At 65.8% G+C, this 17347-nt stretch overlaps 2 protein-coding genes across 6 annotated transcripts; both read right to left on the bottom strand.

Annotated features, from left to right (window-relative positions):
- Positions 1–37: 37 nt before the first annotated feature.
- Positions 38–5776, bottom strand: HDAC10 (histone deacetylase 10). 4 transcript variants are annotated; one of them, XM_061204225.1, is made up of 19 exons: positions 5346–5772; positions 5137–5271; positions 4811–4907; positions 4483–4580; positions 4279–4383; positions 4048–4116; positions 3740–3866; positions 3496–3561; positions 3268–3327; positions 3101–3190; positions 2856–2962; positions 2708–2775; positions 2368–2596; positions 2164–2248; positions 1675–1766; positions 1476–1532; positions 1121–1199; positions 737–919; positions 38–650 (listed from the first exon to the last, which is right to left on the bottom strand). In XM_061204225.1, the coding sequence occupies exons 1-19, from the start codon at positions 5402–5404 to the stop codon at positions 462–464; spliced, it is 1995 nt and encodes a 664-aa protein (XP_061060208.1). In that variant the 5' UTR covers positions 5405–5772; the 3' UTR covers positions 38–461. The 4 variants fall into 4 exon arrangements, with proteins under 4 accessions (XP_061060208.1, XP_061060207.1, XP_061060209.1 ...); XM_061204224.1 differs by having other exon boundaries at positions 2368–2635; positions 5346–5703; XM_061204226.1 differs by lacking the exon at positions 3496–3561 and having other exon boundaries at positions 2368–2635; positions 5346–5703.
- A 2015-nt stretch (positions 5777–7791) lies between these two features.
- On the bottom strand, positions 7792–16463 carry MAPK12 (mitogen-activated protein kinase 12). Of its 2 annotated transcripts, XM_061206315.1 has the most exons (12): positions 15762–16463; positions 15560–15689; positions 13757–13815; positions 12778–12889; positions 12641–12670; positions 12339–12386; positions 11653–11767; positions 11358–11429; positions 11141–11220; positions 10983–11061; positions 10715–10888; positions 7792–8343 (listed from the first exon to the last, which is right to left on the bottom strand). In XM_061206315.1, the coding sequence occupies exons 1-12, from the start codon at positions 15884–15886 to the stop codon at positions 8264–8266; spliced, it is 1104 nt and encodes a 367-aa protein (XP_061062298.1). In that variant the 5' UTR covers positions 15887–16463; the 3' UTR covers positions 7792–8263. The 2 variants fall into 2 exon arrangements, with proteins under 2 accessions (XP_061062298.1, XP_061062297.1); XM_061206314.1 differs by lacking the exon at positions 7792–8343 and having other exon boundaries at positions 9199–10888.
- Between the last annotated feature and the right edge of the window lie 884 nt (positions 16464–17347).

Here is a 17347-nt window from a genome sequence, read left to right as displayed (position 1 = left end):
AACTAAATCGGGCTCAATAAGGGAGACGGAGTCAGACTTTCGCTTAACCGACGTTTACTGATTGGGCGGGGAGGGAGCGAGGGAGGGGCCATCCGTGCAGAGGCGGGTCGCCGGAGGGGGGAGTCTGCGCTGGGGCGGGGAATGCAGAGCCCCTGAGCCAGTGTCCTGGGCAGCCCCGTAGCCTAGCCCTCAGGAAAGAGGCCTTGCGCAGAGGTGTGCTGGTGAATGGTTAACAACAGGCTCTTGGGGGACTAGTTGGTAGTGTCTTTTCCGGGGTGCAAATACTCCCACCCTGACCGATTGCAAGCTACCAGGTCACAGCACTCAAGGAGGAGCTGGGAAGAGGTGCACAACTGCTTGACGCGGCTATGAGCTGGTTCAGGGCAGCACCCCACTCCCCAGGACGTGAGCCCGTCTCGCCACAGAGCTCTAAGGCAGCTGTCGCCCAAGGCCCCAAGCATTCAGCCTGAGCCTGGCCCCCCAGCCTCACTGGCCACCTGCAGCATCTTCCACCGTGGCTCCAGCTGCCCTCTCAGCTGCATCAGGGCCTGCACTTCCTCTGGGGAGGCCATGGAGAAGGGACCCAGGCTAGGGGCTGCCTCTCCATGCAACACCCTGGCCAGGACCACCGCAAGCTGGGGTGTGGATTCCTGAGTCAGCAGCAGAGGTGGAAGCAGTGAGTTGCTGGCTTCGCCTCACCTCCCACCCCACAGCAGGTCCACCCCGCCCAACTCACCTCATCCACAAGGGCCAAGACTCGGCCCCCTGCTGGGCCCCGAAGCAGCGCAGCCAGGAGTGCAGCTTGGGGATCCCGCAGGCCATGGGCGGGCCCCAGCACCACCAGCACCAGGTCAGGCTGGAAGCTGTAGGCCAGGGGCAGCACCAGGGCCAGGACACAGCTCAGAAACCCTCCAGTCGTCTATGGGAGGGACAGCAGCATAGCCCAACCCCTCACCTAGGGAACACCCCTCCAGCTGGCTCAGGCCACCCCACTTCCCAATCTCAGGTGGGCAGACACACCCACAGTCCCGCCAGGAAGGGCAGGTGAAGGCCAGGGGTCTGGCCCTCATGCCGATGCCAGTGAGCATCAGCTGCCCTGCCCTGTGACACCACCACTCACCCCTGGCAGTGGCACAGAGACGTGGAACATGGACAGGGCAGCTGCCTCCTTGCCCCCAATATTCAGCCATAGATTCCTCCTTCCAGGGGAGAGCAAGCATATGGATACATGAGCTTGTGTGTGAGATGCCGCCCACTGTCCAGAGCCCGGACAGAAGAAGGACAGCTCAGGGGGCAGGGATGCTAAGACTGCTGACCCTCTGTGCTGGAGACCCTCCTGGCATTGCTCCCAGGGGCCCTTCTGCCAAACTCCAGCTGTGGAACGCCCCACCCACCTGTCACCCCTGGGGATCCAGGGTGATGTGCCCACCCACCTACTTGCAGAACCGGACATACACATGACCTGAGAGTCATACCCATCATCCGTGAGATCTGGGGGCCGATCCAGCTGTCCCACAGCCAGACAAAGCAGCCTGGAGGAAGAGTTGGCTCCTGGATAAGCTGCACTCACCCCGCCTGGAGCCCATTCCCAGAGCCATTGCCACGTGGCCAGCCAGGGCAGGGAGTGCCCATGGGCCCTGCCTCGTAGCCTCAGACCAGCCATGTGAGGCTTACCTCTGGGCTCCGTGGGACAGGCCACACCGAATGGCCACATCCAGGGTGGCAGCTGCAGCAGAGGCTGGGGTGACTGCAATGCCACTGCTCACCTGTGGAGTGGATAACAGGTGTAGAGGGTAACTCCCAAACCACATAAACAGACCCATCTGTCCCTTCTTTTGGCCCGTGTCTACATGGCTGTCACCTGTGCACTCTGAGGTCAAATTGCTCCATTTCTGAAAATAAGATGCATAAAACTATAAATCATCCCCTTCACTTCTCTGCCAAAGAGCATTTCGTTGAGGGAACTGAGGGGGGGTGTTCCTGAACCCTGTCCCTGGGGGCTGTTTTGGGAAGGGTCCTGGGCACAAGACACAAGGCAATGCTCATGTCCACATGGTTCTGTACCACCCAGCCCTCCCCTGGACAGGCCACCTGTCGCAGGCAGGTCCTGGGCCCTGCCCCTGACTCCATGGCCACCCCCCAGCCCCTCCCCAGTGCCCCTACCTGCCCATCCAGGATCCTGTCCAAGAGGTACAGGACCTTCCCGAGTGCAGTGAGGGCCCTGTCCTGGGCCAGGGCCTCATGTGGCCTGTGGTGGACAAACCAGAAGGACACGAGGACACAAAATGACACACAGACCACAGATGAGTCACATAGGCACGTGTGCAGACATGGTCCCGGGCTTCTCCCCAGGCCCACCCTGCCCACCTGGCCCAGGCCTGCGTCTCCTCCTGTGGGGCTGACCCCTCCTCACAGAGGACGTCAGAGGGCAGGGCCAGAGCAGCATCTGGCGCAGTCAAGGCAACAGCTGTGCGTACAGGGGGCGTGGGATTGAGGCGCATCTGGTCCAGGAGGGAGCTCAGGGCAGCCACGTCCTGGGTCGCTGCTGCCTTGAATTCAGGTCCCCCGGGCAGCAGCAGAGGCGAGGGCCTCCCCTCTGGGAAGCGGGGGCTGGGACTCAGTACAGGGGCCACACCTAGGGGTCGGTTCAGTGTCACAGCCACTGCATGAGAGCCTGAGGCACCATCCCGACCCAGGCCACGCTGACCTTGCTGCTGGAGGCTCATCCAGTGAGGGGCCTGGGCTACCCGGACACTCTGGATGGACTCCAGGGCGCTGCGAGGAGAAGCAGGATCAGTGAGGCCTGGCCTCCCACCCCTGGCCCTTCCCACCCTCCTCCGTCCTGCCCCTCGCACCTGGCATGCGGCACCATGGGCCCCAACAGGGGCGGGGCAGGGTCGCCCAGCAGCGCTTGCACCATCATGCACACGGACTGCGAGAGTGACTCCAGGTGGTAGCCACCCTGGGATGAGGAGGGGGCAGAGACACGAAGGGCAAGGGTGTCAGGGTCCCAGGCAGGACGCCCTGCCCCACGAGGCAGGACCCCTCCAACCACCTCTCAGCCTCCAGCCCATGCACCCTCCCAGCTCGCCACAATCACCTCCAGCACAGCGCAGACTCGGCCACCAGCCAGCACCTGCAGCAGCTGTGTGAGGTGGGCAAAGCACTCTGGCGTGGCCTGCATCTGCCCCTGCAACCAGAGCCAGGTGTGATGAGGACCTGGCCCCAGGACTCCAGAAGCCCGCCCCAGCCAGGCCAGGCCCTCACCTCGGGATCCCCGATGGCTGAGTCAAATCCCGCGGAGACTAGGACCAGCTCAGGGTCGAACTGCAGGCAGGGCCCGGTGGGGAGAGGCAGAAAAGAAGCTGGAGCTGAGGCGGAGGGGAGGCCCCTCCAGAGAGACCCTCCTCACCCCAGGGGCTCTGTTCCACTCTGGGCACCGCATCGCCCCCACCCCCCTGCCACTGAGACCGCCTCCACCCCCCACACGGTCACCTCAAAGGCCACGGGCAGCAGCACATGCAGGAAGGCGGCCACGTAGTCAGCATTTCCCATCCCGACCTGTGGCCAAGGGGCATCAGTGCTGGCCCTGCCTAGGAGGACGGCAGGGTCCTCACCCCTGGGGCCCGGGCTCTGGGGGTGATCCTGGCACGACGCCCTGGGCTTGCACTCGGGGGAGGGGGGAATGTGGGCTGGGGGAGGGGCTCTGGGTGGGGGGCCCGGGGTGAGGGGCAAGCACCTGGTTCCAGGGCAGGTTGACAGTGAAGCCAAGGCCCGGGCCCTGCCCAACAGCGTCTGCATCTGACTCTCGGAGATAGGGCCAGAAGCGCCCGTGCTCATAGCGGTGCCAGGAGAAATAAAGGACACTGCGACAGTCAGCCGGGGCCAGAGGGCAGGCCCCTCAGCCCCAGGGCTCCTTGCAGAAGCCTAACCCCACCCCACCGAGCACACAGCCACGTCTGCTCCCTCAGATTTTCCCAGGCCGGGCTGTGCTCGTCCTGAAAAGTAGGGTCGCAGGGGAGGGTCTTGTCCCCACCCCCAGCTTACCTGGGGTCATCCTCAAAGATATACTGGATGCCCTGGCCATGGTGGACATCCCAGTCAACGATGAGGATCCTGGGGACAGACAGCTCTGGGGTCACTGAGGGCAGGGCCTCCCACCTCCAGGCCAGGAGCCAGGCCCAGGATGGGAAGGAGCTGGGTAGGGTCCCTCAAAGGCCCCCTCCACCCCCTTTCCCTCTGGCCTGGGCCTCACCCTGCAGCCAGACTGGCACAAACCTGTGCAGCCCGTGCTGCCGCTGGGCATGTTTGGCTGCTATGGCCACGTTGTTGAACACGCAGAATCCATTGGCGGCAGCCCTCTGGCTATGGTGCCCAGGAGGCCTGGGGGTGGGAGTGGGGTGTGGGGCGTGTCGGGGTCATCCTGTGTCCTCACAGGGCCACCCACAGGTCGGGGCGGCCAGGGGAGGGGGCAGCTCTCACCTCACCAGGGCGAGCCCGTTGCGCACAGCTCCCGCCAGCACTGCATCCACCAGCTGCAGCGCCGCCCCCGCGGCCAGCCGGGCACAGTGGAAGGTACTCTGCCAGGGCAGGGGTGCAGGTAAGCCCCCTGCCCACTACCTCTCACAGGCTCTACCAAGTCCTGTGCCAGGCTGCAGGGCACCAAGCACTGAGCAGAACTGGCCAGGCCAGTCCCGGGTGCCTGCAGCAGCAGCCGGCAGGGCACTGGCACACAGGAACATTGCCCGTGAACAGGCACGAGTACCCGGATGTGTGACTGGGTGGGTGGCTGTGTCCCCAGGGCACGCACCGGGTGGAAGTAGACGGCATCGTACTGTCCAGACAGGGTCTGGAGCTCCTCGGTGCCCAAGGCCTGGGTCCCCTGCAACAGGGCCACATACTCCGGGCTGCAAAGGGGCAGGCAGGCAAGGCAGGGTCACCTGGAGGAGCAGGTGGAGGAGAAACAGGGCCTGGACCCCCAGTGGGACCGCCCCCCCTCATTGCTCCCTCACCCACCCATCCAACGGTGAAACTGAGGCTTGGTGGGGAGGCTCGTTTGCCAGGCACCAGCAGGCTGGGGCAGGCCCAGGTCCTGGACCGCGGCTTCAGGCGCAGGAGGCCCGCCCCAAGTCTGACCTGTGCACCAGGCCCAGTTCGGCCTCCGAGGCCTCCCGGGCTGCCAGCCGCAGACACCTTTGCTCCAGGCCACGCTGCTGCAGGCGCTCCAGGGCTGTGGTCAGGCGCTCCGGGCACTCGATCTCGCACTCGGGGCTGAATGGACAGAGAGCTCAGAGTCCAGAGCCCCTCCTCATCCCCCGCCTCTGCCTCTGCCAGGTCCCACTTACTCGTCCCAGAGCAGCCGGGCAGCTGTCATGTCCTCGTGGTACACAAGTGCGGTCCCCATGGCCTCACCGTGGGTCCTGGGCCACTCAGGGTGGGCAGGACCCAAACACTACCACTCACAGGCAGGTGAGTGCACTGCCCGCCCCCCTTGGCAGCCCCAGGGAGCAGCCCAACGCCTGGAGCACAGCCGGGGGCGCGGGCGCGGAGCCCGGACAGGAAGGAGGCCCCAGGCCCGGCTGGCGCCAGAGCTGGGCAGGGGTCGATAGGGTGGCTCGCGGGGCTTGGCTTCCGGCTTCCTCCAACTCGGACCTGGCATGGACCCGCCTCCGGCTGCCCCAAACCCCGCCCCGATGCAGCGGGGCGGGCCGAAGACTGGGCCCCTCGGGGCTCTGCCCACGCCGCCCTTCCCTCCAGCTGCGGCTCCACCTCCTACTCTCGCCGGAGCTGGGAGAGGGTCGCCGGCCTCGGCGCCCCTGCGTAAGTCGGAGGGGACGGGTGCGAGGACGGAGGGCCAGTGTGCCCAGGCTCCTGCGGACCGTCACGGCGGCCCCACCTGCGTGCCATGAGCCGAGCCACGCGGGTCCGTGCCCCTCCGCCCAAAGCCTCCCCCAGGCCCACCCTGACCCCGCAGGCCACGGGTCAGACGCGTCAGTAGCCCATCGCGCCCAGCGCTGACCGAGGCCCCCCAGCAAGGGCTCAGGGAGGAGCTACGCGGGAAGGAGCGCGAGGCCAAGGGTCCTCAGGGGCAAGGCCACAAGGAGGAGAGAGCCTCGACCGGGGACGGTGGTCCTGGCTTAGCCCGGGCTGGGCCGCAGCGCAGCGCTGCCCCCAAGGCTCAAGAAGGGAGTGACAGTATCCGATTTAAGCTCCAGGAAGGCCCCTGACCGAAGAGCGGAAGAGTCGGAGGGTCAGGGTTGTGGCAGAGAAGCTGGACAGGAGGGACGCAGCGTCGGGGGAGGCAGGGCGGAGGCCAACAGAGGGAGTGTCTGGGCGAGGGATGAATGAGTGAGTGAACGAATGAGGCCAGTAAAGGAAGAGGCGCGGGCCCAGCCAAGAACAAGATAGCCAAAGAGGGGAGGAAACAGGGAGCCCCCGGCCTCAAACGGAGAGGTTCTGGGGACTGAAGACCCCGCGGGTCTTTGGGGACGGGGACATGGGCGGGATCTGGTCTTGGAGGCGGGGCCCGGGCGGACCTTTTTGAGGCAGGGCTTGGATGGGGGGGCGGTTCCTGGGGGGGCGTCTGGGAAGGCGGGCATCTTGGAGGCGGGGCCGCCGCGGGTGGGGTCCCGGGTCTTGTAGGCGGAGCCCTGGAGGCGGGTCTCTTGGAGGCGGGAAGTGAGCAGGGGCCCTGAAATCTAGGAGGTGGGGCCCTGGGGCGGGCGTGCCCCAGTCCCGTTCTCTGGTCGCCCCGGCCGTTCGGGGGCGATCACCAAGGTGGGATGGATGCGAGGGAGGCCCTGACAGGGCCCCGCTGCCCGCGGCAAGCAGCCCCACGTGGATCGCCACCGTCCTGGCCAAACTACCTGCTGGCGCGGGTAGCCGGCGGCCTGCAGGGCTCTGGGAAGACGTGCCCGCCCCTGAGCCAATCACGGCGGCTGGAAAACGGCGTGCTGATTGGCCGTCCTGGGCACGTGGCCGCGAAGGCGGGGCCTGCGCCAGACCGCCCCGCCTGGATCGCTGAGAGCGGAGGGCTTGGGCGGGGCTCCGTCAGAGGCGCGGGAGGGCCCCTGGGCAGAGAAGGCATGTATCCACTCTGGCACCTCTTCTGACCGTATTCGGCTGGACCAACTGGGCGCGTCCATCTGAGCCCCAGGCCGGGAGAAGGGTGACGGCCTGGCCCCGCTTTGGGCGCGCCCGCCGGGGGACAGGTGGGAGGAGCCAGGGCGGGCGCAGGAGCCCTAGAGTGGCCCCTGACCCAGCTGCCAGTCCTCGGAGATGTCGAATGGCCGGCAGAGGGCTCCGCGGGCTCGCCAATGGCGGAGGGGCAGGAAAAAGAGCACAGAAACCACCCTTATGCTAAGGCACAGGCGTCTCAGAGACACCTGAGGTGCCTCGAGGTGTCTAGCGTGACCCCACCTCCCCAAGAACCTGGCCTTGGAGAGTGCAGGGAGCCCAAACACCTGGGACTGAGACCCAAGTTGGACCCTAACCCCCTCACCCCCATCAGGCCCTGCCCTGGGTCTAGGTCCAGGGTCTTAGCTTAGAGGAAGGCCACCCCACAAGAGGGGCAGGGCCAAGCCCTAATGTGGGGGGCTCCAGACTTGGGGCTCACTGGCACAGAACAGGGGGTGGGGGGTAGGTGGGCACCAGCTTTGTGACCTGGGAGGGAGGAGGTGCCCAGGCCCAGTGGCTCAAGACAGGGCCGAGTCTCCCAGGCCAGCCCCCTTACTCCATACAAAAGCCTAAAGGTGGAGATCCAGCCCAGGAATCAGGAAGTGAAGCCGAGTGGGAGCTACAAAAGGGTTTATTTCCTCCAGCCGTGTGGCCACACCACGTGGCCAATGTACATTTAAGGGGGTGGTGCAGGAGCGTCCACACCAACGCCCCCAGGAGACGTGTCCCCGAGTCAGTGCTCTGCACCCTGCCGTCCTTCCTTTCCAGCACAGTCCAGAGCAGGCAGGGTCAGAGACTAGGCTTTGACCCCAAACCCCATCCCACCCCACAGGTTCTGAGGCTTCTGCTGCACCCTGGGGGAGGGGACCACTGCTCAGGGGGTCAGAGCCCAGCCCCAGGTCAGGGGGGCGTCCTGTCCAGAAAGTCCAGATGCTCCTCCAAGGTTAGGCTGAGGTGGGGTCTGAGAGCAGGGGAACAGGCTTCCAGAAGAGGCTCCATGGAACAAGGGGACTCCTGGGATGCAAGCCCCAGCCAAGGTCCCAGTGGCAAACAGGATCTCCCTTCCAGGCCCAGGGCCCAGGGGTATTCACAGGGCCGTCTCCTTGGAGACCTTGGCCCCCAGCTGTCGGGGAGGCTTGAAGCTGAGCACCTCTCTATATGTGACACCTGGGGCAGGGTGAGAGAGACAGAGTCATGGGAGAAGGGGCCCATCACCTGTTAAGACAGCTCCACAGTGCGCACCAAGGATGGACGCCAGTGACCAAGACGAAGCACTGGGCCCAGCTCATTGGTGGTCGTGGGGACCAGCGATAAGTCCCATGAGATTCCACTTGGGGTGGGGGTGGAGAGAGGAGGCCCAGAGCACAGGCTGTTAGTCACTGAACTAGGGGGCCCGCCCGCCCCCCAAAATGACAGGGTCAGAGATCACCGCTGGGGTTCAGGCACCAGGTGGGCTCCTTTGTCCCACATGTGCAAGTCCACCTGTGTCCATCCACAGGGACTGTCCACCCTGACAGGGCTCCTGTAACCCACACCCACGGCCCCTAGGGTGGCCTTGGCTCCACAGCATGCCTCAGTGAACAGAGGACATCTGAGGAATGTAAACCAATGTGTTCACTTGAGTGGAGTTGCTCAGGGTCCCACCAGGGCACACCCCAGCTTCTGGATCCAGAACATCTATAAAGGTTTAAACGAGTGTGGGGACTTCCCTGGTGGCGCAGTGGTTGAGAATCCGCCTGCCAACGCAGGGGACATGGGTTTGACCGCTGGTCCGGAAGATCCCACATGCTGCGGAGCAACTAAGCCCATGCGCCACAACTATTGAGCCTGCGCTCTAGAGCCCGCGAGCCACAACTACTGAGCCCACGTGCCACAACTACTGAAGCCCGCGCGCCTAGAGCCCAAGCTCTGCAATGAGAAGCCCTCGCACTGCAACGAAGAGTAGCCCCCACTCGCCGCAACTAGAGAAAGCCCACGCGCAGCAACTAAGACCCAACAACGAAGACCCAATGCAGCCAGAAATAAATAAATAAATAAATAAATTTATAAACGAGTGTGGAATTCCCACCAACCACCTGCAGCATCCAGCTTCCTCACCAGTGCTCATGTTCCCTGCACCATGCCCAGAGCAAGCCGTCCCAAAGGAAGGGGGGTGCTGCTCCGCCTCCCCTCTGAGCAGCCAGAAAAAGGACATTTCCGCGCCACCTACCCCAGGGTGCCCACGCTCACCTGGCCACAGGAACGCCCGTTTGGGGGACCACTGGTACTCCACAAGCCCAGTTCAGGAAGGACTGTGCCTTTAGAGCAGGTGGTCTGTGTGGTTTGCCCAGCACACGGCAGTTGTATTCCTACCCCGTGGGGTGCCTCCCAGGCCCTCGTCTAACCCTGGTGCAGGGGCCCATCCACACAGGGAAGGTTTGTGTGGAGAGGTCCTTGCTATAAAGCTGGCTTTTCCCAGGGAAACAGGAGGTGATGAGTTTGCATTCCTGACCAGGGGCTCAACCACAAACAGACCACGTGTCCACCATGGTCTGTAGTAAAAGCAAAAGCTCTCACTACAGTTTGTGGCGGAGACCGCAAAGAGGATCCTGTGGCCCATGGTTTTCGGTTTTCTTGTTATCTTTCTAGCAACAGAGAACTTACAAGCACAAAACACAGCACAGATAAGGGCAGAGCCCCTGCCGGGGGTCCCCGATGACCCTGAAGATGTGGTTTGAGAAGCACAACGCGTCCAGCCCCACCCCACCCCCCACATCCAGGACCGTGGCCCCAGGTCTGCGGCACAGCCAGGACGGGGTCTAGGACAGTGGCGACCAGTGCCACAGCTCCGTCGGCGCTAACTGCTGCCCTCAGACGTCCCTGCTCCCCCAGGTGGGTCCCGCAGCCACCGAGAGAAGATGCCTGCCGTGCCGGAGTGGAGCTAGACAAGGCCCGTTCCAGCATGGGGCGTCAGGGCCCCAGCAGAGGGAGGCCCGGGGACTGGGCAGGCGTCCCAGCCCAGCCTCAGGCTGAGCAGGTGCCGGGAGCCCTCAGAGATGAAGAGAGGGGCCCTCGGTCTCCAGGCCAATGCAAAGCCTGGAGATGCAGAGCACAGGTAAAGGGAGGTCTGAAGTGCTCAGTGGGGCTAGAGGGGACGGGCGAGGGGTAGTGAGGAAAGGGGAGGTGCTGTGGGCTGCCTGGAGTGGACCTGATCCTGCTGGCAGGACGAGAGGGGTGTGCAGCTGTCTAGGTAGGAGGGGTGCACACAGGCCAGAAGATTCAAGAGGTATGAGCAGAGGCCTGGGGGAGTGGGTGCTGAGGGCCTCCGGGGTAGCCCGGCCTCTGGCCTAGACGTGGGGAGGCACGCTGGCAGGCCTGGGGGCCGGGAGAGGCCTAGTGCTCAGGTGGCCTTGGCCCGGAAGCCCAGCTGCCCCGATCTCCACTGTGTTCCTCACCTAACCTGCATCCCAGGGTGGGGGGACCCAGGACTCTGAGCCCTGGCCACCTGCACGGGGCTGGTGGGGTCCAGCCACAGGCCCTGCCCAGAGCCCCCACTCACGCTTCCACTCGTCCAGCATGCGGTCCACGTCATCAAAGGATTCATCATACTTTTGGGCCTTGGGCTCGTCCTCTGTGTCGTGCAGCGACTCGAAGTAGGGGTGGGTCAGCGCCTTGGCCGCCGTCACCCGCCGCTCCGCATCCAGCACCAGCATTTTCTCCAGGAGGTTCACGGCTGGGGGAAGGGCGGATCAGGCCAGGCCGAGGGGAGGGTCCCAGGCCCCAGTACCCATGTCACTGACCCCATGCCCACCGCAGTCCCACCCTACCCAGAGGGCTCGCGTTGGTCAGGATGGAGGCAAAATCCTTTTTCTCTAGCTCGGGGAGGCCCTTCATGTAGTTCTGAGCCTGTGTGGGAAGAAAGGGTGAGGCGCCGGCCCCCAGGCCCAGACCCAGGCCTCCAGCTCACGCCCGGCTCCCGACTGACCTCGGCACTCTGCAGCCTCTGCACGAACTCAGGGGGAGGCGTCCCCGTCACCTTCATGATCTCCTTCAGCTGGTCTAGGTCTTGGCTGAGGTCAGGAGCACAGTGCGGGGCCAGAGAGCAGAGCTCACCTACCCACCCAGCCTGGGCAGTGTGCCTGGCCTGCTCCCCGCAGGTGTAGGCTAAGCCTCCCCCGCACCCGGCTCCAGGTGTAGGATACGGTCGCTGCCTTTGAAGAGCGTCTTCCCTGTGATCATCTCAGCCATGATGCAGCCCACTGACCAGATGTCCACTGAGACAGAAGCCCCTCCATCAGGGCCCTGTGGGCTGGGGAGGGGGGCACACACAGACGCGGGAGTGGGGGCGGTGGAGGGGGGCATGGGCCCAGGAGCCATCGAGCCTACCACGCCCTGCCCAGCCCCGGCCCAGCTCAGCAGCCTCCCGGCAGAGCAGCTCGGGCAGGGGCGGGCGAGGAAGCCGGCGCCGCGGGGCCGCGTCTCCGGGCAGCTCCTCACCCGTCTGTGTGTAGTGCATCCAATTCAAGATGACCTCAGGCGCCCGGTACCACCGGGTCACCACGTAGCCAGTCATCTCGCTATCTGCCTGCCGGGCCAGGCCGAAGTCCAGGATCTACAGCCAGAATCAGAAGGTGGGGCAAAGCAGTCCCTGGGGAGTGGGTGGGCCAGCCGTGGTCCAGAAGACCCCAAGGGGACTGGGCACACCGGGGCCTCCTGCCAACCCTCTGGGGCCCGAGGTCGCAGCCAGGTACCCCTAAGCCTCCCTGCGGGTTCCTCCCCACAGCCAGTGCACCCAGCCCAACTGACCATGCCTGCCCCCGACCCTTAGAACAGGCACCCCGGAGGGCTCTCCTGCCCCTGCTCCTCCACTCCCTGCAAACCGCCGGGCCCTAGCCAGCGATTTTGGGAAGGCCTGCTCAGCCCTGCCCTGGCTCAGGCACGGGGAGCTGGGGACACCGCCCGCCCTTCCCCTCAAGCAGGTATGGGAGTGTGCCCCATACCACCCCACCCAGTGCCTCCCCAGGGCCCATCTGCCCATCAGCTGCTCGGCCACTGCCTGGATGGCTGTGGTCTGTCCCTCCGCCTGGGCCTGGGCCAGTCCACCTCCAGGCCTGAGGGCCAAGGGGCCGGCGGGCCGATGGGCAGGTGTGGGGGGGGCCCCGAGCCCCCAACCCCGCACACACCTTCAGCTCACAGTCCTCGTTCACGGCCAGGTTGCCGGGCTTCAGGTCCTGGGGACAGAAGAAAGGTGGCCGTGCAGCCCCGCCCGCCAGGGCGCAAGGGCCCGGGCCCGGGCAGCTACTGAATGTGGGAGCATCGGGCTAGGCCGGGCCACCCCGCAGCCCTTCCAGGAAGGGTGGAGGTGCACAGCCCCCAGGCTGTGTGCAGGCAGGGTGCCCCCTCGCGGGTGAGACAGCAAGCTCCAAAGGTGGAGCCCCTCGCGCGCCCACAGCCAGGGGAAGCGCCCACCTTGGCCAGGACTCACCCTGTGGATGATGCCAGCAGCATGGATGTACTGTGGGGACACAGAGAGGTCAGCAGCAGTCAGTTCGCAGGAACGTCAGAGCCCCGGCCCCGCCTAGGGGGACCCCACCCACTCTGGCGGCCCCCCCATGTCCCCACCTTCAGCCCCTTGAGCATCTGGTAGACGAGGAACTGGATTCGGTCCTCACTCAGCTTCTCGTGCTTCATGAGCTTCCCCAGGTCGGTGCCCATGAACGGCATCACCAGGTAACTGTGGGGTCAGGGAGGGGCCAGACAGCCGGGGTCACGCCCGTGGGCCTGGGCTCAGGCCCTGGAAGACCCTGTCACCCCGCAGCACCCGGTCCCCACCTCCCACAGCACTGCACTGGGCTCTACCCTCCAACCACCCACCGGGCCCTGCGATGCCAGGCAGGTCGGGACTGCGCTTTGGGGACTCCTGAAGGGTGGCCTAGGGGCTGGGAGACCAAGGCTCATAGGCAGGGAAGGGGGCGAGAGAAAGGAGGGAAATGCCTGCGGGCAGGGGTGTGACAGCAGGACATCTGGGTCAGAGGGGCAGGCTGGGCAGGTGGACGGAGACACAGGGAGAGATGCTTAGCACCCTGCCAGGACACCCTGCCAGCATGAGTCCTTGACCTCTGCCAGGTCAGGCAACTAGGAGCCTGTCCTGCCCCACCCTTCCCGGGCCAGGCCCCTGGCTCTTGGCCAACAGCAGTGTGAGGCCAGGGGTGGCCACCCGGGCAGGCGCAGGGCAGCACTGGGTCCCCCCTGCCCGCCGGCAAAGGTCAGCAGCTCCAGTTACAGGCCACACGCTTAGCGCCAGGGTTCCAGAGCACGGGACCCACTAACAAACACTCAGGTACAAGGCTCACACCTCCAGCACTGGAGGAGGAGGCCCAGATCCACCCAGTGGTACCAGCACCGTGGGTCCCCGGGGCATGCGGCAGGGGGTGGACGGTGGTGTGGTGAGCGGGTGGGCAGTGTGCACCTGACCCCCATCCAGGCTGCAAGGCAAGGCCTGCCTCAAGCGGCCCACCTGCCAACCCCACACCTGAAGCGGACACCCAAGAGCCACCCGACACCACCTGCTCTGCCCGGCCAGCCCCAGGCCGGCACTCACAAGTCTGTGAAATCATCCAGGGTCTCATTGGGTGTGAACACATCCAGCAGCCCAATTACCTGGGGAGGAGGCCAGAGCACCAGGTGGGCTGGGGACACAGATACAGCGGAGAGCACACCCTGCTCTGGGCAGGAAAGGCCCCTGCAGCTGTCCTGGTCTCCCCCCGCTGCCCACAGGGCCCAGCTCTGCCCACTGGCAGCTCAACCCTGCCCTGGCACACATGCCCATAAACAAGGGCTATTTTTGGATGGTGACAGCCGGGATCCTTTGGGGGAGGGGCAGCCCCAAGTCTGGGTCAGCTCCCAGCCATCCAAGGAGCTCCAGCCCCTTGGCCCTTCCTCCCACTCTTCCTATCCCCACTGAAGACCCAGGAACAGTGTGGGGACAGCCAGTATCTAGCAGGCCCTTCCAGGGGCCATGCCTCTGCCAGAGAGGTCCAGGCAGGCAGCACTATGACCAAACCGACAGCCAGACCCGGCCCCGCAGCCCTCTGGTCGGGGGTGATGGACAGCAGACAGGTAATGTGACAACTGGCACCTGGGGCTTCTGGTGACAGGGCCTCCAGGGACCCCAGGAGGCCTGCACATCAGAGTGGCTGGAGAGACAGGTGGATGTGCTGGCAGGGGGACACCTGGCAGAGGCCATGCGAATGGTGGCTGGGCAGGAGGCAGAACGCTCGGAGCACTTGAGGAATACGGGGAGAGAGGCCAGGTGGCCGAGAACCAGGCCAGGGACCAGCCAAAGAGAAGCCGAAGAAAACCCAAGCACGCCCTCGACACCAGGTGAAGGCTTGCTTTAATCCTAGGAGCCACAGCGGAAGAGTTTAAATAGGTGTGATGCTGAATGTGTCCCCTGGCTGCTATACGGGGACAAACCGGAGTGAGGTGAGAGTGGACACTAGGTGGAGGGACAGCTAGATGACCAACGCAGCCACCAGGGCCAGACACGTGGGTGGGCGGGAGGAGGGAACAGTGGGACGTCCAGAGAGGAGCCTGGAGGCAGGTGATGCCCGGGCATCGGGAGGAGGATTTAGCAAGAATCCCGGAAGTTAAACGGGGGTCCACCAGGTTGGTGGAGGCTTCTGGGCCTCCGCAGCGCAGAGGGCGGCCTGGACTGGGGGGAGGGGGAGGAGGCCTGAAGCGGGCACAGAAGGGGCAGGACTGGGACCTCAGCCTCTCAGAGCCTACTTCCTCCAGAAAAAGGGGTTTATGAAAGGCAGCGCTGGAGGGAGGCGGCGGCACCCGGCCGCTGAGGGGTTGCTGAGGCTCAGGAGGCGGAGTGGGGTCAGGAGAGGGGCTGGAGGAGGGGGACCGGGTGGGGCGGCAGGGGGATGCCCGGGAGAGGCTATGTGCCGCTTCCAGGAAAACCGCTCCTCCCACCTGAGGTCCTCTCTCACCTCGGGGCTCCTGGCTGGAGGCAGGGTTTGGAGTGAGACCTGGAGGATCCCCTCGGCCTGGGCAAGTGGCCGTCCCCTGACCAGACCCTGGGCCGAGGAGCCAGATGCGGCTCCGGGAAGACGCCAAAGAGCTAAGTCCTTCCCGGGACTGGCCCAGGCGGAGCGGACTAGACCCCGGGGAAGCAGCTCTCTTAGGACGAGGCGGGGCTCGGCCCTCACCACTGTGACCCCCACCCCCGGGGACACTGCCTGACCCCTCGCCTCCGCCCGCCCCGCCACCCAGGGGAGCAGCCCAGGGGCTGGGTAGGAGGGACCGGGTCTTCGGGGCAGGATTTGGGGGGAGGAGGGAGATGAGCAGAGGTGAGGTGATGGACGCCGGGCCCGGAGCTGGGGGCTGCGCGACTCACGTTCTCATGGCGCATGTGCTTGAGCAGGCGCAGCTCGCGGTAGGCGCGCTTGGCGAACAGCTCGGACTGGAACGGCCGGTACAGCTTCTTTATGGCCACCTTGGCGCCCGTGCGGCTGTCCACCGCCGAGCTGCGGGGCGCACCGCTTAGCGGGAGGCCCGGGCCACCCCACCCCCGGCCACCCCGCCCGGCCTGTGCTCACCACACGGCGCCATAGGCGCCCGAGCCCACGGGCTGCAGGTCCTGGTACACGGCGCGCACCTCCCAGGCCGTCTTGGTCACCTCCTGGCGGTAAAAGCCCTTGCGGGCGGGCGGCGGAGAGCTCATGGCTGGCCGGGCACCGCCCCCGCCGCGGACCCCGCGGACGCTTCGCCTCGAGGGCCGGGGACCCGGGATCCGTGAGACGACCTGGCGCGCACCCCGGGCCACCGCGCGGGCAGAGCCGGCTCCGCGCCGCCGCCGGGGCACCCTGCTGCCGGCTTTCGCGTCCGGGCTCTACGGAGCCGCCGACCCCGGCCCGAGCCCAGCCCCCGCCCGGGTAGCGCGCGGCCCCTCCCCTGCGGGCGGACCAACCGGCCCCCGGGCCGCGCGCACGTGACGCCCCTTCCGCCCTTCGGCCCCTGCGGAAACAAGAGGCGGCGGCTGCCGCCGGGGAGGCCGAAGGCTGGGGGAGGGGAGCGCCGCCCCGCAGCTCTGTCCCAGCCTAGACCCAGACGCGGCGCCCGAGACCCCGGCCCGCCTCCGCACTCCGCACTCGGGATGAACTACGCGGACCCGAGTGGAGGCTGTGTCAGCGGGGCGCCGTGGGGCTCGCGCCTCCTCCTCACGACCGCGCCCCCAGGGCGCTGGCCCGTCCTGGCAGCCTGAGCTTGTCGACTGCTACCCCCAACCGCAAACCACTGTCCACCAGTCCCGCCCACTTCCAACTCCCCGCCCCCCAGGACGCCCTCACCCTGGGGCTGACCCATCCACCCCCCCAGTACGGGGTTCCCCGGCCCCTGTCTTGGCTCCATCCCCCTCTCCCAGTAAAGAAGTTGATTCTGTCTCCCAAACTCAGGCTGCCTACCAAGCCGGAAGCAGAGAGGGTTGGTTTTGTAGGTCCCCCTGGGCCCCTGTGCTCTGAAGGCTCCTCCTCGCTGCACCCGTCTGGGTGGAGACTGCTCCAGAAATTTGCACGTCCCTCTGCCTGTCCCACCCCTGCCCAGCTGAGGCCCTCAGGTTTGCTCTTCAAAGCCCAGCCCGAGCCTCTCCACTCTCTCCAGGGAGGTGTGCCTGACCCCAGGGGTGAAGGGGGGCCCTACTGGGGCTCTCTCGGTGGGTGCCCCCTTACCCTTAGGTGGGGGCATCATCATTTCATGGGTCTGGCCCCATCCTGGACCAGATGCCGCTGGACGACAGAGCCCCCAGCCCCGTGGCCCAGACCTGAGAGTGGGGTAATAAGATCCCCAGGGCCCCCTGCCCCGCCCTCTGTGCCCTGTGCCATGAATCAGCAGCTCAGCAGCTCCGGCCTGGCCAGAGCAGCTTTACAGCTGGGCTGCGCAGTGATCTGATCGGGGTGCTCAGGAGTTGCAGGCTTGTCAGTGGGGGCAGCCTGCTGTCACTGGAGCCACAGCCGCCCATCCCCGTGCCCTTCATGCCCTGGGCTGCCTGTGGCACTCCACCTGTCTCCTCCAGGAAGCCCCCAGCTGGCCCCCTTACTCCCTGTGATGGGGTCCAGGGGTCCAGAAGGGTCCTGCATCAGGCCAGGCTCCCAGATGGGGTGTGTCCCAGTTCTGCTCCCATCCACCC

Source organism: Eubalaena glacialis, chromosome 11 (assembly GCF_028564815.1).
Source record: "Eubalaena glacialis isolate mEubGla1 chromosome 11, mEubGla1.1.hap2.+ XY, whole genome shotgun sequence".
Classification (NCBI taxonomy): Eukaryota; Metazoa; Chordata; class Mammalia; order Artiodactyla; family Balaenidae; genus Eubalaena; species Eubalaena glacialis.
The sequence above is the reverse complement of the archived record's forward strand: the minus strand, read 5'-3'. Positions and strand labels throughout refer to the sequence as shown.